Raw genomic sequence first — 24,455 nt, 5'->3', positions numbered from 1 at the left:
AGGCACCCCGGGGTGCTGAAATTTAATTGGCTAAACTGGTAGTGGGCGGGACCATAAAACCAAAACAAAGACAAAATTCTGACTACTATAGCTTGTCATTGAAAAAATTGTAAGAATTATCTCATTGTTTGGGATTAGAAAAATAAACACATGATTTAGAAAACCTGAAATTTTTAAAAAGATTTCTAAAGGAAGCTGATATGAATCTTTTTGTTCATATAACTTGTATCACCTGCTATTATTTTATTATTGTTTTAATACCATTATATTGCATGTGTATGCACATGCACTTATTTATTTACTTGTAATTGTAATTTGTATTATTATTTTTTAATCTTGTATGTTTTGCTTTCATTTGTACATGTTAAAAGTTTCTAAAAAAAAATTAAAAGACAGTTTTAAAAAAAAAATTCTTACTTCTTTTATATGTCAGGCTTAACTCGGTAACTCAAATAACACAATAGCTCTAACCTTTCCTACATAAAGTTTTCACAGTTGAGCATTGATTTTCAAATCATTCATGTTCAGATAATTCATTCAGAGCTAATTTAAATTAGCTAGTTCACATGTGATTTGTTTATGGGGAGGAAACATGGAGAAGACAAAAGAGCAAAACAGGGAATAGAGAAACAGGTAAAATGATGAGTGCCCTATTCTTATTCTGCTCGTCTATTTGTGTATATCGGCCATGTGAAGACAGATAGAGGTCACTCTGATGGCACATTTAGCGATTTACAAGCAAATGATATGTTTTAGAAAGAGCTTTTTGAGAAAACATCTTTGTAACAGTTGTTACAACCATCAGGATTTGTGGACAAATGCAAGCTTTTAACGATAGATGCAAGAAAAATATCTAAATCGCCACACTAATGATAGCTCGAACCAGACGCTAGCTCTCCGACAGGAAACTCCAGTGGAGAATAAAATTATAAATGTAAAGTTATGAAAGAATCCTCTTTTCTCATTGTCACTAATTAAAGCACTGATCATTATTACACCACTGAGAAAGAAAAGTGTGCTGAGACAAAAGGGCTCGCAGCTCAAGTGGCTCTTTTATCCTTTCAAGCTGTCTGAAATCACAAGTGTTACGCAGAAGCATGTGCTCTCAGGCTACTGGCTCATTATAAACCGTTCTGCAGAAACTAAAACACTCGCTATGCATAAAATCAGAGAGACCGTATCAAAACATTCAGATTAACTGATCCTTCACAGAGACTCTTCATCCTCTGTTGCTAAGTCTGAAGATGAAAATAGAATTTTTAGAAAATTGCATTGAATGTTATATACAATTATTTAGTTGCAACACGGTTATCTACAAGATCTAAATAACCCTTCTTAACCCTTATGTGCTGTTGGGGATATTTTCATTCACTCTGGGGTGATTTTATGTCTTAATTTGGCCATATCTTTCTCTGTGTTTCAACAAATGGAATTACTTTTGGTGACAAATCTTGTTTTGACACATATTTTGGGAAAATGTTTTAAAAATGGAAAAAAAAATTCAACAATACACGTTTGTTATGTTCAGAAAACAACCGATTGATTAAGCTGCTGTAAAATAATTCAGATAAATAATTTTTTTCAAATTTGTTTGCATGAATCTGTTAATCAACTTCAGTCCTGCTCAAAACTACAAAATTTCTTAGAAAAGTACAGGATTTGAACTCTTTAATTGCCAAATTCATGAATTATGTCACTAATTTGGTGAAAAAACACACACAAAATGATGTATTTTCAATATAAAAAGTAATTGTGGACTGGATTTGTTTAATCTTTTATCAAAGTCCTGGACATGTGAAACAAAATTGCCTTTGATGCATTGTTTTTGATTCATTTAAATTTTTTCTCTCTTTTTTCTTACTGTTGGCTGTTTTTGCCCCATTGACTTCCATTATAAACATTTTTTTACAACACCATGACACCACATAATCATGCGTTTCTGATTGTTGCTGGTTTTCCCTGTTAAAATTTGGCATTTTTAACTGTTGATCATTAACCCTTTAGATTTAGATTAGGCCTGTGCAAAAAAAGCTTTTAAATTTTTTTTTTTTAAGTTAAATAAAAAAAAAAAAAAACATTAGTAGTTTTGATCAAGACTGAGGTTGATTATCAGATTTATGCAAAAAAAAAAAAAAAAAACAATAGAAAAAATATTTATCTGATGCATTTTTACAGCAGTTTGAATTAGTGGATGTTTTTATCCCGGGCATAACAAAATGGTAGTAAATTTGAACAGTGCACAACGGTTAAAGGTGCTATAGAATGAAAATCTGGATATACCTAGACATAGCTGAATAATAAGAGATAAATACATGGAAATGACAAACACCACTGATTCCTTGTTTTTATGTAAACCTTTTAAGCATAAAATCTCTGTGAAAAACCGGCCAATTGAAAAAAAACCCAGTGTATATGAGTATGAGTAATGAGTAAAGTAATGAGTAAAGTAACGCATTGCTTGCAAAGTATAAGTAATAATATTTGAGTTACTTTTTAAAAATTTAACTCGAGATACATTTTAGATTAATTAATTCGCTTTTAAAAATAGTTTGCTGAATTAAAATTAGCGTAATCACGTTGAATCACACTCAATGAGAAAATGAGAAAAGAAAAATACCCTGCAAGTTCTGAAAGAGATCAAGCCTCAGGCAGGTGTGAAAAAGTGCTAAAAACTAGAAAGCCTGCCAGGTAATGCAGTTTTACCATGCATGTGACCTGTAGGCTATAAATTCAATCTTTGTTTACTTCTATTCGAGTCCTGAATATATCATGGCAGATCTCCCGGTCGATTTTCCAGGCATCATTCATTAAATACCCATGAATGTTGAAAGGAAACATCTGGGTGCTCACTTTAAAGATGGTATCACATGATAATTGCTGCATATCTTATCACATACTGAGTTTTAATACGTGTGTTGTTCTCTTATTAGCATTATTAACATTTAATGGTTTTCAAATAACAAAAAATGCTATTTTACAATTAAAGAGAGAGAAAAAAGTTGTCTTCACTGACATTAATAACATAACATTACCCAGATGATTGTGTTGTCAGTTGACCAGAGGTGCATTACCGAAAACCATCGTTAGCCAACTAAGGTTGTAAGTTCTGTTGTTACAAACATAGTTCGTTGTTTTGCCGTTTCCCAAATCCAAAACATTCGCAAACTATGTCGCAAACTTGTAGGTTTGCAACTACACCTCTGGAGCTGTAGTTAGAAGCATAGTTCCCAGAACTGTGTTCTATTCCCAGTTATCCCCATGTGCCCTATTCCGTTCAAACAATACAACATTAAAACTTGAAATGAAAAAAAAAAAAACATTAAAGTCATCTACATCAATCATTTCCTAAATGATGCATCATACTTTGGTAGTTGAGCCATGTTTTCCTCGTAGTGTCACATGCAAGTAGAACCTCACATGCCCCCATTATTTAAAATGTGCTCTAAAACAATAAATATTGAAATAACATTCATTAATTAATTTTCCTTCGGCTTAGTCCCTTATTTATCAGGGGTTGCCACAGCAGAATGAGCTGCCAACTATTCCGGCATATATTTTAAGATGTCCTTCAAGCTGCAACCCAGTACTGGGAAACACCCATACACTCTCGCATTCACACACACACACTCATACACTACGGCCAATTTAGTTCATCCAGTTCACCAATAGCGCATGTCTTTGAACTGCGGAGGAAACCGGAGCACCTGGAGGAAACCCACGCCAACACAGGGAGAACATGCAAACTCCACACAGAAATGCCCAGCCGGGACTTAAACCAGCGGCCTTGTTGCTGTGAGGCGACAGTGCTAACCACTGCCCCTCCGTGCCAGCCTAATATATAATAATAATTTATTGAATTATTGAATCCTTCCCAATACTGTTATCTGAAGCTATACTGTAAATAAAAACAAGCCTCTGTGACTCCACACACTTACTTCAGCACATACTGGACTAATTACAAACACTGAAGCGGACTCAAGTGGTCAACAGGACATTGAATTTAAATTATATTGATATTAAGATTTCAGTAGACCTTAATGTTCATTATAGAAACAACAGATTTTCCAGCGTTAGCAAAATATGAATCTGAAACCATTTGAAGCATTATCTGTCTCTAGTTTCTATGCCTAGAGGAACATTGTTACATCTCCGGAGACCTCTGTTCTGCCTCAAGTACAATATGAAATGGACATATTTATACATTTTATCTCTTCGCCTAAAATTCATTAAAGCACAGAGAAGAAAGATGAATAAGAGGTTTTTAAGAATCAAATCTATGAACGTGTTTGATATGTGAATATATATTTGCATCTGTATTCTTCCATAAGAATGTCATTCATTCATTTTCCTCCGGCTTAGTCTCTATTTCAGAGGTCGCCACAGCAGAATGAACCGCCTACTTCAGAATGTGTTCTACAGAGTTGGTTGTAATCTGTAATCTATTTACATTTTTGAGGAACGCAGTAATGTAACGAATTACATTTTACATTTGTGTAATTTGATTACAGTTAATAAAGTAAATGTAAATGTGTTACTTACGTTACAAATATAATATTTAGTAGAAAAAATGCTTCTTTTAAAATCACGCGTTCTGCTGCAACGTCAGTTAGTAAGCATACGCTTGTAAATTGCTGGAGGACGCAAGCTGAATTAGCTGCTGTGGTTGCTTTTCAAGTGGAAATACAGACATTACTTTGATTTCATTGAGTGAAAAAACTAAAAATATTGTTGTGAAATGCAGTCTATGTCCAGTCTCTAAAGCACTTTCAACTGCTTTTAACTCGACCAGCAACTATCACTGAACAGAAAGCATTCTACGACAATACATGGAGGACACCAGCACCCAAAAACACAGCGGTCCAGCTCAGCCCAAACAGGCTAAATTAGATTTTGGTCAGGATCGGGAGTGAAGGCATCTTTTGAATGTGAAGAGAAGCGTAGCTGCTTATGGGGCTGTTCACATATCGTTTCTTTTGCGCCCGCTCATAAGGGGACCGCATATTGCGCGCGCTCACATTTCACAGATGCACTAGTTGACAAACCACTGAAAGAACTGACTGATCAGCTTCATACACTCTCAGAAAAAAAATGGTACAATATTGTACCAAAGAAGGTACAAACCCTTGTCACTGGGACAGTACCTTTTTATGGGACAGAACTGTACCTTAAGACAAAGAAAATTGTACCATCGCCGTTTGTACCTTTAAGGACATGATTTGAACCATGGGAAACCAAAATGTGCCTTTTAGGTTTTTAAAACCTGCATATACAATATTGTACCTTCATTAAAGGTACAAATCTAATCCATAAAGGTACCACCAGTGACAAGAAACTTTGTACCTTAACAGTGTCGAAAAATACCTACCAAACATTTATTCAAGAGTTCACACTTAGCTCACGATTTACACATAGCTTGTTTGGCGTGCTGTCCCGGGAGAGAGCCCTGAGCTTAAGGTATCCTCGAGCCCAGGGCTCCCTCCTTTCACAGGGCGAGGGGAGACTGAGCTCAGGTCGATCTGAAACTCCCCCGCTGCTGAGGCCAAGGTGAACTTCCTGAGAGTAAGACATTAGAAAAAGATTTAGGCTTATTTTATCAAAAATATAGAGCACATTTGCATGGTGGGAGGAAACCAGGGTACCCGGGGGAAACCCACACGGAGAACATGCAAACTCCGCACAGAAACACCAGATGGCCTAGTGAAGACCCAACGCCATTGGTATTCTTGCTGTGAGGCAAACGTGCTGGTCATTAGGCCACCGTGCCACCCATTCTTGATAAAGGTGGAAGAAGGGGAGGAGGGGGGCTTCTTCCTGACGAAGATAGTTGTAGAGAGGAAATGAGGATATATATAGTGACTTGGGATCCTTTGATTGGAGGATCATGATTAGCTAACGTGGACCAGCTGGGTCAATCATGAGCACATGCTCCTCTCGAAATTAGTTTAACATTTAAACTTCACTTAAAAATGCCTTAAATGTTTAGTTTACAATACCTATAGTTTTGTTTTACCAGTTGTTTTGTATTATAGAACTTAATGATGAATGTTTATGAGTTTCTTTAAACATATGTTTTTAAATAATGATTCATGTTTTAATATGGAAATTATTCATAAATCACTTTGCATTTTCAGTAATATTTATTTTCATAGATATTGTAATAAAGAAGGAGTTGTGCAACACTTTTGTACCTTTTATATGGAAACAATTGTACCTTAATTTCAATTGTACCACATAACAGTATCATAACAGTATCAAAAGAGGTCTTTTATGTACCATATAAGGTACAATTTTTGCAAATGTACAAAACTGTTCCTCAAGGAACATTATTTCTACCACCGTTTTTCTGAGAGTGTACTTTGCAAGGAATATACACATTTCGGTAGACTAATTACCTCAGACAAACACAGAACACCCAAACACTGCAATGCTTTTTCATACTATGGATGTCAGGGGTTACAGGTATTCAGTTTTCTTTATGTCCTTCTTTTGTGTTAAAAAAAGAAAAACAGGATTGGAACAAGTGAATGATGAGAAAATTGTAAGTTTTGGGCGAACTATCTCTTTAGCTCTTTTGAATATGTCAAGCTGCTGTAATTAACCCATTGTAATGTTTTTCAGTGAATATTAAATTACTGAAAGAGCTGCAGTGTATTTTGTATTTGTATAGGTATATTTTATATGTTTTAAAAGTAACTTCAAATTAAAGTAATTAGTAATCTGATTACTTTATACATGAAGCAATATATATATATTATTATTTATTTATTTATTTATTTTTTCCCTCAAGGAACATTATATATATATATTTTTTTATCCAAGCAAGTAACATAGATTTTTTTACACTACAGTACAGATGATTTGGCCTTAGAAGAATCTGATGTGAAATTTTTCACACTGTAAGAAATGATTTCTCCCATATCCTAGAGTCAACGAAAAAAACCCCACTTTTTTACAGACTTCTACAACTCTAGAGACACAGAGTCATTTTCTCACCGTCGAGAAGATCTCATTAGTGCTTTCCTATGCCTATGGCTGGGTTCATTTTGGCACCTCACATGGGCTTTTTCTATCCACCTTTTTTATGTGGACCTTTTTATATACGTTTCTACACTTTCAGATTGTTGAACCTAATGCAATAACGTAGTAAAAAATGCAATATGTTAAACTGCAATGTATTTCTTTATTTAAATTTGCATTCTATATGACATATCTGCAAAGTAAAATTCTATTCATGTATTTTCAATTTAATTATGTCAACTTGTATACCTGCACAATTAGTGTGTAATTTACATATTTAAACTGTGGTTTACATTTCATGTACATTACATTTCAAAGTGAATGTTGCGACTGATATGCTTCCATAAATAAGAATGTGCTACAAATAGTCCATATAGTGAAAACTACGTGAGAGGTATGTTTGTATTAGTGGTTAATTTTGGTCCTTTATTGTGAAATTAATGGTACGCTTGGTATTTGGACATGACATTAGTATCACAAGCATAATGAGTTCAAACATTGGTTTCAATGGGGCCAGCAGCAAAATCTTTGGCTGTTGACAATGTGAAACATGTATTGTTCTCTGATGAGTCCACCTTTACTGCCTTTCCTACAACCTTTAAGCATTTTTTCCAATTGTCTACAGAACAAACCATCGTTATACAATGATTTGCCTAAATACCCTAATTAGTAAAGTCCTTAAATGTCACTTTAAGGTGAATACTAGTATCTTGAAAAATATCTAGTAAAAGAAATAAAAGAAATCAGCTATTAGAAATGAGTTATTAAAACTATTACGTTTATAATGTGTTGGAAATAGGATTTTGGCCGTACTGCCCACCCGTATATGGACTGTGGTCAGTGTGGTGATTTGTTGGTCACTGTACCTGCAGAGTGCTGCCAGGAAAGCTGCTGATGGCTGGATAATCTGTGATCTGAAGGTCATGCACATGACCATTGAGCACTGCGGCAGAGAGATGCACCCGCCGGGTCTTACTGGACAAGGCCACCTCACTGTAGTCATCGTGAAGAAAGCGCTGCACAATGGCCGTCTTGCCCACCCCTGGAGCTCCCAGCACGGCGATCCGGAACGGAGGGGGCATCGCCCGGTTCCCGCCGCGCCCCCGGTGGGCCGTGCCACCCTCCCTGCTCTCGCAAACAGCTGGCCAGTGCATTCAGAGTGGCACACGGGCAGCACATAGTCCTGACTGAAGCACAGGCGGCGATGTTGACCACAGCACAGTCCCATTCACAGACCAGCAGCCTCTGAGAGAGACAGATGAATAACAACAACAATCAAGAGTCCAGCTGAGAATATGGTGACATCTATAATAGGGCTGCACAATATATCATTTCAGCATTGAAATCCCAAATTTAGGGTCACATCGCAGGATCTGCAACGTTGTTTTATGATTATGGTGGACCAGGAGAAACAGTTCACACATGAGATTTGCGTAGTTAATGCAGAGTTTAACGTATAATGGAGTGAACGTTTTTCATTTGCATTTGTTTTTTAAGACCTGACAGCGTTCAAAGCATTCAGGCACAAGAAATTTTACCATTTGCAACTTTAATAAAGAATAATTTTATTGACTTATTTATACAGTAAAGACATTTGCAGTGTTCTTTTACATTTGATTATTCAAAATCTAAACCTGAATACTATTTGACTGCCTTAAAAACCCTAAAACACTGTTTATTTCACTTTTATCTTTGCTTTTAATTTGTTTTTTGACATTTTTATGAATGATTCACTTCCATAAAGAGTCATTCCAATCAATCTAAATTAATAAGTTCCTTCTAAATAGCAGTTTTATAGTCATCTGGTGAAGTAGGCCTGGGCGATTAATCAAAAAAATAATGGAAATCGAAATTCAGAACCGATAATCGATTAGATCGACCAGAACCCAGGTCAATTGTATCGATTATTTTCCCTACTGTGTGTGGAGTCACGTGACCCTGCTCTATTAAGGCTGATTTATATCAGGAGCATGCGTACAGTTCAGCGCAGTCTTCGAGCAGTCGCATACCCACGCACCTCTCAAAAAATTTTAATACACGTTGCGAAGACGCATAGCGCAAGCTCAGTGATTGGTCAGTTTGGTAGCGTTGACACGCGTGTGCGGTGCGGAGAGCTGCTGGACAGCAGAGAGCCAGTTGGAGCGAGTGTTTACAAGTGTGGAGTCCCATGGAGGAGCTGTTTTGTGTTTACCTTATGATTAAAATTGTTACGCGTCCGCCTGTTCCCGCCTCTGAATGAGCGAGTTTTAGGTTCTTGTACATTAACGTAGCATTCAGAAAAAGCCAAACCCCCATGAAGAAACTCGACACAGAGAAACATGAAAACTTACTGCCAGCTAGCTTTTGGAAATGTTACTACAGAGCAATACAAACAGCACGCTGAAGTATACCAATGCATGGCTACACACAAGGCAAGCGCCGTGGGTCACGCAAATAAGTCGAAGTCTTTGCAGCCACATGATCTCTTGTCAAGTAAGATGATGGGCCCATTCTTAAACATTACTTTCCATTAAATTGACAAAGCGATTGTAATCTGCGCCAGAGTTGCCTTGAGACGGCATATTTTCCATTACATTCAGATTATTATTTACATTAAAATATTTGTTTACAGAAGATGTAAGAAATGCACGTTTAAATATTATTTACAGGATATGCAAGAGTCATTTTATTTAGAAGAGATACTGCTTAATTTCTACTTTTACTATATAAAGCATAGAAAATTATTCATTTCAAGTTACTTATTTTCACTTTTTATAAGAAAAAAAAGCCTGTTGGTTTTAGGCAATCTGTGGTTTAATTTCAGTTGATCATGAATGTTCAATAAATAATCACAGATAGATGTGTATCCTTCAATAATTTTAAAATCAAGTAATGCACCCTTCAATCAAAAACCTCTGACTTGTAATATCTGAGCATATTTACTGTGCAAAACTTGTCAGGGAAGTATATAAAAATATTAATATTTATAAAAATAAAATAATCATTCATTAATCTTTATCGAGTTAAAATTGTCAATTAATCGAGATTTTGACTTTAGGCCTAATCGCCCAGCTCTATGGTGAAGTTGTTTACATAAACATGTATATGCTCAAAAAAATAAGAGGAAAACTTGGAGTTGCACTGAATTAGAATCAGAAAGAGAGTTATTGCCATGTATGTTTACACATCTGAGGAATTTGTTTTCACGACAGAAGCTTCTACAGTGCAACAGAATTACAGGGACAGGGCAAAAAAAACAGATAATAAATATATTTTAAAAATATAAGTAAGTAGTGACTCCAAATATACATAGATATTAACATTACATACTGTAAATCTACAAATATACATATCGCCTTACAGCAAGAAGGTCACTGGTTCGCATGGGCCAGTTGGCATTTTTGTGTAGAGTTTGCTCCCTGTGTTGGCGTGCAAAACATGCACTACAGGTGAACTGAATAAGCTAAATTGTCCAAAGTGTATGTGTGTATGCAAGAGTGTATGGGTGTCTCCCAGTTAGGGGTTGCAGCTGTAAGGGCAAACGCTGCGTAAAAAATATGCTGGAAAAATAAGTTGGCGGTTCAGTGCACTGTGGCGACCCCTGATAAATAAAGGGACTAAGACAAAAAAAAATGAATGAATGCATATAGAGTTAGTCACAATTATTAGCCCCCCGTTTATTTTTCCTCTATTTTTTCTTCTTTCTGTTAAACTGAGAGATTTTTTCAACACATTTCTAAACATAATAGTTTTAATAACTTATCTCTAATAACTGATTTATTTTATCTTTGCCATGATGACAGTAAATATTATTTGACTCGATATTTTTCAAGACACTTCTATACAGCTTAAAGTGAAATTTAAAGGCTTTATTAGGCAAGTTATTGTATAACAATGGTTTGTTCTGTAGACTATCGAAAAAAATATAGCTTAAAGGGGCTAATAATTTTGACCTTAAAATGTTTTTTAAATCATTAAAAACTGGTTTTATTCTAGCCAAAATAAAACAAGACTTTCTCCAGAAGAAAAAAATATTTATCAGACATACTGTGAACATTTTATTGCTCTGTTAAACATCATTTGGGAGATATTTAAGAAAGAAAAAAATTCAAAGGGAGGCAAATAATTCTGACTTCAACTGTATGTATGTATGTATGTATGTATGTATATATATATATATATATATATATATATATATATATATATATATATATATATATATATATATATATATATATAGCCCTAATCAGTCAATATAAATCAATACCAAAACAGCTCATTGCATTTTTTTTGTGAATTATTATTAAAACCATATTTTTATTATTAAAACATTATTATTATTATTAAAACAATTTAGAATGCAAAATAATAAAATAATAAATTTGGAAATTAATTATTAATTATTTTATTCATTGAAAGCGAAGAAAGAGATAAATACAAAAATGTTTCAATATCATTATACTACTAACAAGAAAATATTAGAAGTGTAATTTTAAAACAAATGAAATAAACATGGCATTAAGGCAGTCTTTATAAGTTGGTTAAATTGCACATTTCAAAACAGAACAATTCAGAAAGCAAAATAATAAAATAATTAATTTGGAAATTATTCATAATTAATTATTTAAAGGTAAGAAAGAGATAAAATACAAAAAATGTTTCATTATCATTATATTTTTCATAAGAAATAGTTAGAAGAGCAATAATAAGCTAATTGAAATAAAGTAAACCTGGCATAAAGGCAGTCTTTATTAGTTGGTTAAATTGCACATTTCAAAATGGAATAATTCAGAATACAAAATAATTAATTAGGAAATTATTAATGATTCATTATTTCATTAAATGAAAGTTAAGAAAGAGAAAAAAAATATCTTTTAATAGCATTATATTACTATTAGAAAAATATTAGATAAGTAATAATAAAATTAATTAAATTATATAAACCTGGCACATGATTAAATTAACCTGTTGGATATATCAGCTAGACATTGTGTTTATATAAAAACAAGATGTTTACAGTTTCTATATAAAAGTAGCTAACAGCAAATACACTAAAGCAAAAAAATGTGGTTTTAGCGCAACTTCTGTGAAAAGTTTTGATAAACTTCAAACGTTAACTACAGGTAATTGATTATAAAGTAAACTTCAAGACAACAGTAGCTGGAGGAAATTATTAAAATAGAAAAATTAGACAAGAATGAGATAAAAGTTTAAGTTAAGTTTAACAACTTTATTAATCCCACCAGGGGCATTTAGATTAGGGTAATAGCTTTTCATGATTCAACAAACACAGACAAATCGCTTACATACAGTGTTAAAAAACAAAACAAAAACAATAACAATCCAGCATGCTTCATGTATAATTTCATAAATAGTAAAAAAAAAAAAAAAAACCTTGGAAAAACACATGTATTAGAAATGTAAATTTAAAACTTGCTAAAATGTAATGTTGTAAAGCCTTACTGCCTCTGGAACAAATGTACATTTATATCTGTTGGAAGAGCATTTAATGCTTCTTAACCTTCTTCCAGAGGGCAACAGAACAAAAAAAGGCTTCAGAGGATGGGACAATATTAGTGACAAAATAAGACAACAATAATTCATTATATAAAATATTGACATTAAAAAAATCTAGTTGCAATTAACCATTGTTTTATAAAAAGTGATAAGCATGATATTTTTGGATTATGATAGTCCCGGTGCCTATGAAACTACTTCAAAACTAATGTAGACAACAAACCTGATAATAATAAACAAGAAAAAATTAACTAAACAACAGTAAAATAAAGCTCTCCATATCTGGAATATGATTTCTATCAAATATTTCACAATACATCTAATCTACAGGATTTTTGTAGCAATCTGTGTATTGTGTTTATATCAAAAACTAAACACAAACATTGACAACAAAACAGCTCATTAGCTCAACAGATATTGCAATAGACTTGGTAATTATTAAGCAGTAATTGTATTTCAAAACAAGAGCAGCTGAGTACTGTACAAGATAAAATACATAATAAAACGCATGATATAAGGACAAACTAAAATAAGAGTAGTAAGCTGAACATCTCTTGTATTTAATAGTCTGTTGATTTCATGATATATCACAATGTTCTCATAACATAACTTACCCTCATAACTTAAAGTGGGGTGAGATGATTTAAATAGAGCAAAGTTATTATTAGAAATGGCCACACATTGGCAAATACAGACAGCAGCAGCACCTCTATGTGTGTGTGAGAGCTATTCTTACTGCAGGGGGCATGATGCTGCTAACTCACTAGTTTACTATAAATCCTCTCACTTTTCAGTCTAAAAAGTGATTACAGCAAAAACAACATGCTTATGTAATAAATTATCTGCATCCTACAGAATACACACGCGCGCGTCGTGATTATTTTGTTATATTTAAGCGCTTAATATCATTGTAAATGACCCACCCGTAGTATATATTATCCCCAAATCGACTCGTTAATTTGTAGCTGTCTATTATTTGAAGCGCGCGACTGTGGCTGAAGCGTTTCCCGCGAGCACGGCGGCATTGACTTACCTTATGCGCAGGTGAGAAGTTGCATTCTTCGGGCTGCTGAACACCTGCGCGATCTTTCCCGTCGAGTTCTCACTCTCTGCTAGCATTCAGGTGCAGAAGTAACCCTCAAACTGTCCTGGAGAAATGCCCTGCTCTCTTTCGCGTCATGAAGAGCTCGGCGCGCGCATGTTCGGCTGTGTTAACAGACAGATAAATGAACGCGTGCGCGTGACATCGGAGTGCCCGGACCGCGCCGAGCCTTCGCGCCTCACCAGGTCAGCGTCACAGGTTAATTGAATATGACATCCCGCCCAAAAAAACGAATAAAATAAAACAAGGCGAATGCTCCGCTGTGTCTGTGGCAAGCCTTTTTAACATTTAGGCTATGATTATCAAAATTGTTTATAATATATTTCGAAAGTATATTTAAAAGCATTTAAGTTACATTCACAAAACATTCGAGGAAAAGTATTAACTGTCTAAAATGTGCCAAGTAACACTATGTATATCTGTAAACATATTTGTATATCATAATTAGCACACATTTCTGTTACTCCAAACTATTTAGCAATGAAGCTCATTTTTTTTTATCAGGCTACTGAATTATAGACACGTTAACTCTCTCTTGAGCTACATTAGACAATTCAGCATTTTAATATATAAGTTCCAATCTACTTTATTAATATACTATTTCCTTTTTAGTCAGCTTTTTTATTATCATTATTATTGTATACAATCTAATAGGTTTGGGTCATGTTGGAGCTGAAGCAGCCTCATGATGCAATTAGTAATGAATATGTTGATTATGTAATTACACTGATTTGCATGGAATGTGTTATTGCTTCATTCTGTTTACATTCCCTTGCAGTAGCCACTGAATGAATAATGCTCATCACTAATATCAATAAAAGAATACAGGTTTTGGTTAACACAGTAATACAATATTGCAATCATAATTAATTCATTATCTTTTTTTGACCATGATGACTGTACACTGTAAAAAAATCCAGCAAAAATCCAGTTTATTTCCAGCAGCTGGAATGCCGAAAAAGACGTTAAAATACGGGCGTTAAATTACAGAAATTTACTGTAAAATAACAGAGGTTGAATTACAGAAATTTAAAGTTAAAAAGAAATGTCCGTTATTTTACGGTAAATTTCTGTACTTATGTACAAAATCGGCACTTTTAAGGTCAGTTTTCATTAAAAATCAACTATCCCTACTGCCTGAGAGTGATATCCGATATAAAGTGGGTCTCAGAATGTACAAGAAGCACTGCATTCAATTACATTTTCCCCACCATGTCTTTAAAATATGAACATTTATTTTACCCCAGTATATTCAATGGAGTTTCTGTGCTAGCCTACTAATCCTGATGTGCACGTGCGTGTAAACGGCTTTTCATATCGTTTTAAATTAATGCTAATGTCTAGTTAACTGATTATATTTTAACTACATGTTACAAATAAGGCGATGCTGTGGCGCAGTAGGTAGTGCTGTCGCCTCACAGCAAGAAGGTCACTGGTTCGAGCCTAGGCTGGGTCAGTTGGCATTTCTGTGTGGAGTTTGCATCTTCTCCCTACGTTCATGTGGGTTTCCTCTGGGTACTCCGGTTTCCCCCACAGTCCAAAGACATGCGGTACAGGTGATTAGAGTAGGCTAAATTGTCTGTAGTGTATGAGTGTGAGTGAGTGTGTATGAATGTTTCCCAGAGATGGGTTGCAGCTGGAAGGGCATCTGCTGCGTAAAACATGTGCTGGATAAGTTGGCGGTTCATTCCGCTGTGGTAACCCCGGATTAATAAAGGGACTAAGCCGAAAAGAAATAAATGAATGAATGACTGAATGACTAAATATTAAAGTGGCCTGCCATACAGTTGTCAACAGTATATCTGTCTCCTTGCGTAAACAAGCAGCGCGTCACAAACGCGTAAACACCAGAGTAAATACCAGCACTCTGAAGAAGAGCATGCGTTGAGAAAACTCCTCACTGACATGCTGAATATGGACACATCCAGTTTTTCCTTCTTCAACCCGGCAACCGCTCCACAGAAGTGATGTTCAGTTCATTTGCGTGACTCTGTCGTAATCGCCCATTGTCATCACTATCTGAAAATGAATGCACGCTGCATCAACCGACGGTCTCTTAGCAACCTTGTCTTTTCTTCTGTTGCTAAGTAACCACGTGGTTCTTACCTGTTCGCTTCACGTCGACTGTGTGTATCCAGGTGAGACAAATCCGCGCTGCTTGTGGTTCATAATTAATCCCATTTATTCAGTTAATCACACCTACATCTTCTGCCATTTCCCCCTTTCAGATTGAAGAGCATTTTTAATGCCACACGGGAGAGAGCAGGTAATTGTTAAAAAGGTTTCAACTGCATTTGGTTAGTCATTGAAAAGGTTTATAACTACATTCAGTTAAGTTTAAACAAATGGAAAACGGCATAAGTTTGACTAAAGGGTGTTTATCCAAAATTTAAATGTCCCAAAAAATAAGAGATGTATTTTTAATGCAGAATATTAAAGATTTCTTTCTAGCTGAAACCATTGTCCTTTTTGAAGCATAAAATAATAGTCAATGATGTCAGTAGCGGTGAAGGGAGGAGGGGGGTGGGTGATGGCGATTGGGGGGCTAGTGTGGGGCTACTCCACTGAGTACTACACTACCTGACAAAAGTCTTGTTGAATAGCTTTAGGAACAACAAATAATAACTTGACTTCTAGTTGCTTGATCATTTGGTATCAGAAGTGGCTTATATGAAAGGCAAAGGTTACGCTTATTTTACCTAAATAAAATATGATCGTGCCTTGATTTTTAATTATTTAATTAGAACAGTAAGGTCTAACTTTGCTTAGACAAAAGTCTTGTCACTTAACAGAAATAATGTACAGTATAGAATATAAAGTCATGGTGCAGTGGAAAGAGAATTAATATTTTATATGACTCCCATGAGCTTAGAGGACTGCATCCATACATCTCTGCACTGACTCAAATAACTGGAATGGCAAAGAAAGCACTCTTGCAGGACTCCCAGAGTTCATCAAGATTCTTTGAATTCATCTTCAATGCCTCCTCCTCCATCTTACCCCATGTTCAATAATGTTCATGTTTGGTGACTGGGCTAGACAATCTTGGAGCATCTTGACCTTCTTTGCATTAAGGAACTTTGATGTGGAGGCTGAAGTAAGAGAAGGAGCGCTCTCCTGCTGATAAATGTAACCCATGATTTTTGCTTCACCAAACTTGACTGATTTCTGTGAGAATCTTGGGTCCATGCGGATTCCAATAGGTCTTCTGCAGTATTTGTGATGATTGAGATGCAGTTCAACAGATGATTCATCAGAAAAATCTACCTTCTGACACTTTTCCAAATGATCAACTAGAAGTCACGTTGTTATTATTTGTTGGTCTTACAACTGGGATAGACGACAAGACTTTTGTCAGGTAGTGTAATAACTAATCTTATACTCTAAAAATGCTGGGTTATAATAACCCAATATTAGGTCAAATATGGACACCCAACATTCAGTAAATATTTACTTCCTCAAATCCATATTTGACCAAACATTAGTTTTAATACAACGCAACATTTTTTTAGAGTGTAACAAATCAGCATATGAGAATGATTTCTGAATGTATAAAGACAAAAATAATACTAGTTTATTAAAAGAATTTGTGAAATTTGCATGAATTACAGAACGACAAACATCATTTTGGGGAGGCCAACACTGCTGACTTTATTTGGAATCATAACGATCCATAAAATAAATCTGGAAAAAAACGATCAGACTTTATTTTTTCTTGCATTTCAACACTAGGATGATCCGACTGACGATAGAAATGTTTTTCATTAAAACTCACATTTTGCACATATAAAGGTTACCCTATTAATACTCCACCTTATTACACAAGGGTTCTACTGGCAGATGTTTATTAGACGCTGCTCACATGCAGGTTCACACGGGCACATTAGCAACAAACAATATTCACATTTAAATCACCAGCACCACCTGAAAGACTATTAAAGTGATCCATCTATTTCATCAGATATTGATGTCTCTTTAGCATATATTGCATCCCTACATTAGTGTATTAGTTTTAAACCCAAAGCTGAGCAATGCTTTATGTATTAATGTTGAACGTTACACCAAAGGGACCAAAATATTAATGCACAAATCTCACAAGCACGATATATCACAAATGAATGGACTCAATCTGAGAATGAATGTCAGATGACCCACTTACACAAGATCGATCGATAGAAAATAGGTTTTCTGCTTCATGTTAGGTTGATTTATAGCAGTTGAAACCATCGAAGACGTTGATGGAGTGTTGACATGTTGGTGAACAATTTACATGAAACGTTTAAAAAGGAATGTGAGGTTTTTTATGTTGGTCGAAAAGCATGCGAGGCTACTATCAGATAGCTAGCATGTACTACTAAAGCGTTTTCATTTTGGCTAACATCAGGATATAGTGGTCTTGAAATGAAAATACACCCACATCACGTTTCTAAATATTTCACACACGCTTTTTTTCCTGTTCGTACATGACAATGGCATGTGAAGGCGAACGCATTTAAACAATTGAAAAGAACGATATGAATCACGTGGGAGCTGTGTTGCCAAATCCCCACTTTTTTGTAACCACATCGAGACATTTGGCTAGAACAGAACATTGCAGGGCACATTGAGTAAAACTGGTACCTATGGATGGAAAACAACGGCAGAAAATCATTGGAGAGCAGGATTCTCTGCTGGTGGCGGCAGCTGGGGAGGAAGAGGTGTGTGTAGAGGAAGAAAAAGGACAAGAGAGATGCTCAGTTCTTCAGAGTGGCATCGTACATCTGGTACACGTACTGAGAAACCTCTGGAGCCCTGCATTTTAGAGACAGCTGGAAAAGAAAGAGGAGACATTTGTTACGTTAAATGTGAAGCACACTGATAAAAAGAAGAACAAATCAAGACTCAATACAAGCATTACATTTTAATTACATGGAGAAACACTTCAGCCAAACACTGACTTTTATCATTAATATTAGAAACATTCATTTATTTTCCTTTGGCTTAACTATTCCTGCATATGTTTTACACAGCAGATGCCCTTCCAGCCGCAACCCAGTACTGGGAACCACCCATACACTCTCACATTGACACACACTCATAAACTAGGGCCAATTTTGTTTACCCAATTCACCTATAGCACATCTTTGGACTGTGGGGGAAACCGGAGCACACGGGGAGAACATGCAAACTCCAACAGAAACATCACAGAACCAGCAACCTTCTTGCTGTGAGGCAACAGTGCTAACCTCTGAACCTCCATGCCGCTCTAATTAGAAACTATTTGATAAAAAAAAATGACAATAAATTGAGCTCCCTCATCCTCCATAGACAGCAAGGGTCCTGAGATGTTCAAAGTCCAGAAAAGGAACCAAAAACATTGTCAAAACAAGTAAGATATTTACCTTTTTTGTTTTGCCACAAGATCCCATTAAAAATAAGTTTGGCTTTTGTAATAATTAAATTCTTTGTGTTGATCAAAGAATGATTACCAAATAAAATGTATTGTCCACAAGATAAATATAAAGCAGAACAAAATATGATTATCATTGATAAAAATGAGAGTGGGTTCTCTAAAATCAGACAGCTCCCTCATCTTCTCCATAAAGAGCATACTTTGTGTTGATCAAAGTATGTTTAACAAGTAAAATGTATGGTCCACAAAATAGCTATAAAGCAGAACAAAACACATTTATCATCGATAAAAATAGAGTAGTTTCTCTAAAATAAGAGAGCTCCCTCATCCTCCATAGAGAGCAAGGGTCCCAAAAAGTCTAGAAAAGAAGCCATAAAACATTTCAAGTGACTTCAGTGCTTCAACTGTAATCATACGAAGCTCCAACAACACAAAAAACTGTAAAAATGACTTTGTTTTCTTGTCCGCATCAGGTCAGGGTCTGCATTGATTATATACTATTCCAGTAACTTGACTTGAACCACTGAAGTCACATAGGATTTTTGACTATGCTTTTGCTTCCTTTTCTTGGGACTCTTGCAGTCTATGGATTGTAAGAGGGCTCCCGGAATTCATTTAAAATATCTTAAAGACCCCGTGAAGTGCTTTGAAATATGCATTTTTTTAATGGATGTTTGACGTAATCTCAACTGAAGCATGAAGAGATGGTGGGACATACAGTAGTTCCTCCCATTAAAAAAAACAGCCAATGGTGTTTCATCTTTACACCACTCTGCCACTGCGAGTGGTTGAGCTCAAGCGCAACAAATGAAAAGCAAATGAGAAGCGTCTTAAAGGGGACGGGGCATGTCAGATACTAGAGAGCATTTGATTGGTCAAGATTTGATGAGAAACTGACATGTGAGGTGACGTGAAAGAAAAAACGTTTTTCCATTTAGGCGGAAGCAACAATCTGCAAGCTATATCAGTTTAATATCTTCTAAGCGTGAATTTTGTCATTGTTTTGAAACACACTAGCTTATAGATATCCTTGAAGATTATCATATTGATACTAAGATCTAAAAAATGTTATTTTAATTTAACTGGACCTTTAATTTGTGTTCTGATGATGAACAAAGGTCTCTGAGGATTGAAATGAGATGAACTAATTATTTACAATAAAACCACACACTTTTTCTGTATTGCAGGCCTATTTAATCATTTTAAAAGTGTTTTTATGGATCGAGGCGGAAACAGCATCACATCAGCATGCTGCATCAATGCACATGATGAAAAAGATTCCACAGCACTTTTTTATATAGCAGAGTTTAAATTAAAACAGCTTGTGATGCTAACAACGATTTTATTTTTGGTAATAAAACTACCCATTATTATGTACCCATTATGCTTATTTGGCTAAAGACATTTTATAATCTGCGTGCATTTGTCATTGTTTTTATCTTGCTTTACATATCCCCTTATAAGTAGAGGCGGGCGCCACTTTCTGGGTTGTGACCCTTCAGTCGAGACCATGACAATCCCAATGGGCTATTTACTGGATTTATGGATATGCTCCTGAATGCAATAATATGTGCTGTGAGTGACCTGCTCTGAGGATTTTGTCCTAGAGTTACAGCTCTGTTTTTATAATCAAAAAGCCTTGGGGGAGGACAAATAAAGCACTACCCAATTAAAAGTGAAAGTGTTAGTATTTCCCTTAAAAATTATTTTAAAGAATAGATTACCCTTCAAAACAAAAAAAACGTCTGAACAAGCTAACAAAACTAGCAATTCTAAAAGTAAAATGGAGTAGATTTATAATAAAAAAATAAATTAAATCACAAAGACTGAATACCTAATAAAATATTATATTCATATACAGTCAGTTATAATTAAAAACAAATAATAATTTGAAAGGTTTGAACCCATTTGAAATAATATTATTGACATATAAACCTACTGTTGAATAGAGAAATAAAAATTTGCACAATTTGCATACTAATTACAGTTGAAGTCAGAACTATTAGCCCCCCCCTGAATTACTCACCCCACTGTTGATTTTTTCTCCTATTTCTGACTAACAGAGAGAAGATTGACTAGACATTTTTCAAGACACTTCTATACAGCTTAAAGTGACATTTAAAGGCTTAACTAGGTTAATTAGGTGAACTAGGTTAGGGTAATTAGGCAAGTTATTCTATAACGATGGTTTGTTCTGTAGACTATCTAATAACCTATGCCATACAATTAACAACGTCACGCATGAATAAAAGTGGGTTCTAGCATCTGCGCCACACCAGCCATGATGGAAGAAATTGTCTTGCTTTTAGCTCTGCGAAATATGCGAAGTTCGCCCAACTTTAAAATGATTTTGAGGCGGAGGAGGAGGGAAAGGGCCGTCATCACAGCTTGCACCTATGGTTTATATATGGTGTCCTCCACCATTCAGAGGAATTTATGGGTACGTGGGATATCTCAGGTCTGGTGGGAGCAAATTGTGGCAACTAACCACTTCCCTCCTCCATGTTTCTTCTGTTATTGTTGTTTACCGCGTCAGCGTCTCCATAAACACTCTTCCTTCTACGTCATTAAACCGTGAAGTACCACCACATTGGCGCAAGTTTAATGACGTACAAAATGGAGTGCCTTTAATAAATCCGATCTGCCTGTTTACATGGTAGTCGCATCGTCACATATCTGATTTATTTCCAATTGGGTCACATTTGCATACTGGCAGTGTAAACGGGGCCAAAGGTCCCAGTCAGTAAAAGGATCCGAACTTCCCATCACAAAAAGATTCCAATGGCTGTGCCCGGTTGTATATGAAGCATAAGATGTTTAAAATAAACAAACAGAAAATATATATTCTTTTGCTCTTTTGGCCTATTATTATCAATGAACCCTTCACTTTAAATGTCACTATACTCCGACTGAACGAATATAAATCGCAGTGACTTTTCCTTCGATTGTTTGTGACTCTCGGACCACCAGGAACATAATCCCATATACAGCAGGGCATGTACCGGTTAGCCCAACTTGAGGAATGCATTTCCAGAGGTCTCGGCTCCTGGCAGACAACAGCACTCCATCACTGGCTGTTCAGTCAAACTGCGCCGGCTCTGTGGAGTCCAGTTATCATCTGTTCAGATCGGAGCCACAGCTGCTGCCAGAATTACTGAGGGCTGAAGTCTCATTAAAAATCAATTGTCTGGGATCAGGTAGGGTTTCTGATCACGCTGAGCTGACCAGGGCCTCAGGGGCCCACCGGCAATCAGGCTCGGCAGAGGTGGGCGACAGATGCCTTCTAAATAATCAACTGCTAATCAACAGATTAATCTATTTAGGAGCTCTTAATTTGGCCACCAACTTCTCAGCAGAAAAACACGGAGTCCAAAGCCGGTGCAACCAGCCAGTCAGTCAGGATTGGCTTTGTTTTTGTTTTTGTCCCGGGGACTACAATGCATTTTGGAATCATCGAGCTGCAAAAAGAGAAAAATCCTCTCATGCATTATTTATTGAATCTTTCACAGCCTGTTCCATCAGATGCCATTTTTATTCTTTTCAAGCACCCGCCAAAAAAACAGGATTGTGGGAAATCAGAGGCAGTGAATGAAACATCAGTGCTGCCTTCAAAAGAAAAAACAGCGTTCAATCTCTGGACATGCCCCGAGTCTGGATATGGCCTCATGTTATCCAGCTAGGGTTTCAAAACAGAAGAATCAAATGATGTTCGGGTTTTTTAATAGTTTGCGCATTTCGCATTCTTGCATCGCATTGAATACCATGACAAATTATTTTTATGGGAGTTTTATGCACTGCTATTAAAGGGATTGTTCACCCAAAACTAAATTACATCATTATTTATTGTCCCTCATGTTGTTTTAAAACCTTTTTGAGGTTCTTTCATGCGTTGAAGAAAAGAGAAGATATTTTGAAGAATGCTGGTTGCTTAAACCCATTGATTTCCATAGTAAAACTACAGTAAATTTTTCAAAATGAGGGTTCATATTGACATAATAGCATCACACAGTTGCTGCAGATTTCTCAGCTCCACATCCATCATGCAATCCCCTGTTCCACCACATCCCAAAGGTGCTCTATTGGATTGAAGTCTAGTGACTGTGGAGGGCATTTGAGTACAGTCAACTCATTGTCATGTTCAAGAAACCAGTCTGAGATGATTATCCTGCTGAAAGTATCCATCAGAAGATAGGTACAGTGTGGTCATACAGTGATAGACATGTGGCATTAACACAATGCTCAATTGGTACTAATGTGCCAAGAAAATATCCCCTACACTATTATACCACCACCACCAGCGTGAACCGTTGATGCAAGGCAAGATGGATCTATGCTTTCATGTTGATGCCAAATTCTGACCCTACCATGCTCTTGTAGGGGCGTGATTATGACGTAGCGCCTGTTGTTGTTGTGTGTTGTTGTTGTGAAGAAAATTTGACGCACTTATGAAGCGGATTTGATAGGCAAATAAGCGAGTAAACTCAAAATGTTCAGGCATCTATTTACATGTGAATATCGCAACTTATCCGCGCATACCACATCTGTTGTGAACGCAGAAATAGTTTCCTGTTCTTAGCTGACAGGAGTGGCAACCGGTGTGGTCTTCTGCTGCTGTTGCCCATCCGCTTCAAGGTTGGACATGTTGTGCATTCAGAGATCCTCTTCTGCAGACCTCGGTTGTAACGAGTGCTTATTTGAGTTACTGTTGCCTTTCTTATCAGCTGGAACCAGTCTGGCCATTTTCCTTTGACCTCTGGCATCAACAAGGCATTTGCACCCACAGAACTGCCGCTCACTGGATATTTACTCTTTTTCAGACCATTTTCTGTAAACCCTAGAGATGGTTTTGCGTGAAAATCCCAGGATATCAGCAGTTTCTGAAATACTCAGACCAGCCCGTCTGGCACCAATAACTATGCCATGTTCAAAGTCCCTTAAATCACCTTTCTTCCCCATTCTGATGCTTGGTTTGAACAGCAGCAGATCGTCTTGACCAGGTCCACATGCCTAAATGCACTGAGTTGCTGCCATGTGATTGGCTGATTAGAAATTTACGTTAACGAGTAGTTGGGCAGGTGCACCAAATAAAGTGGCCGGTGAGTGTATAATTTATAATGTTTGATGTTTTTTTAATTATTGTTTTACTTTATCATGCTTAATATTAGTATTTTCATTAGTCAAATATTGTTTCGAGTGTGTGTTTGACGCATTTCAGGGAATTGTGCTGCAATACCCTGTCCTATCAAACTTTAAATAAACTAAACCAAACTTTTAGTAGATATACTTAATAAAGAATACTTAAAGAGCTGCATGGTGGCTCAGTGGGTAGCACAACTGCCTCACAGCAAGAATGTCACTAGTTCGAGCCCCTGCTGGTCAGTTGGCATTTCTGTGTGGAGTTTGCATGTTCTCCCCGTGTTCATGAGGGTTTCCTCTGGGTGCTCCGGT

The 24,455-nt window shown here is 36.1% G+C and overlaps 2 protein-coding genes across 2 annotated transcripts in view; both read right to left on the bottom strand.

Annotated features, from left to right (window-relative positions):
- The window catches only part of LOC130229701 (ras-like protein family member 10B), a 37,512-nt gene extending 23,753 nt beyond the window's left edge, over window positions 1-13,759 (bottom strand). The window contains exons 1-2 of the mRNA XM_056458635.1: window positions 13,547-13,759; window positions 7,884-8,262 (exon numbers count right to left, since the gene is read on the bottom strand). Of these exons, the coding sequence (XP_056314610.1) occupies window positions 7,884-8,171 (288 nt within the window). The 5' untranslated portion in view covers window positions 8,172-8,262; window positions 13,547-13,759. The remainder of the gene's footprint in view (window positions 1-7,883; window positions 8,263-13,546) is intronic.
- A 3,481-nt stretch (window positions 13,760-17,240) lies between these two features.
- Window positions 17,241-24,455, bottom strand: part of ap2b1 (adaptor related protein complex 2 subunit beta 1) — an 81,575-nt gene continuing 74,360 nt past the window's right edge. The window contains exon 22 of the mRNA XM_056458634.1: window positions 17,241-18,423. Within this exon, the coding sequence (XP_056314609.1) occupies window positions 18,349-18,423 (75 nt within the window). The 3' untranslated portion in view covers window positions 17,241-18,348. The remainder of the gene's footprint in view (window positions 18,424-24,455) is intronic.

The sequence above is a fragment of the Danio aesculapii genome, chromosome 5, assembly GCF_903798145.1.
Source record: "Danio aesculapii chromosome 5, fDanAes4.1, whole genome shotgun sequence".
NCBI lineage: Eukaryota > Metazoa > Chordata > Actinopteri > Cypriniformes > Danionidae > Danio > Danio aesculapii.
The sequence above is the reverse complement of the archived record's forward strand: the minus strand, read 5'-3'. Positions and strand labels throughout refer to the sequence as shown.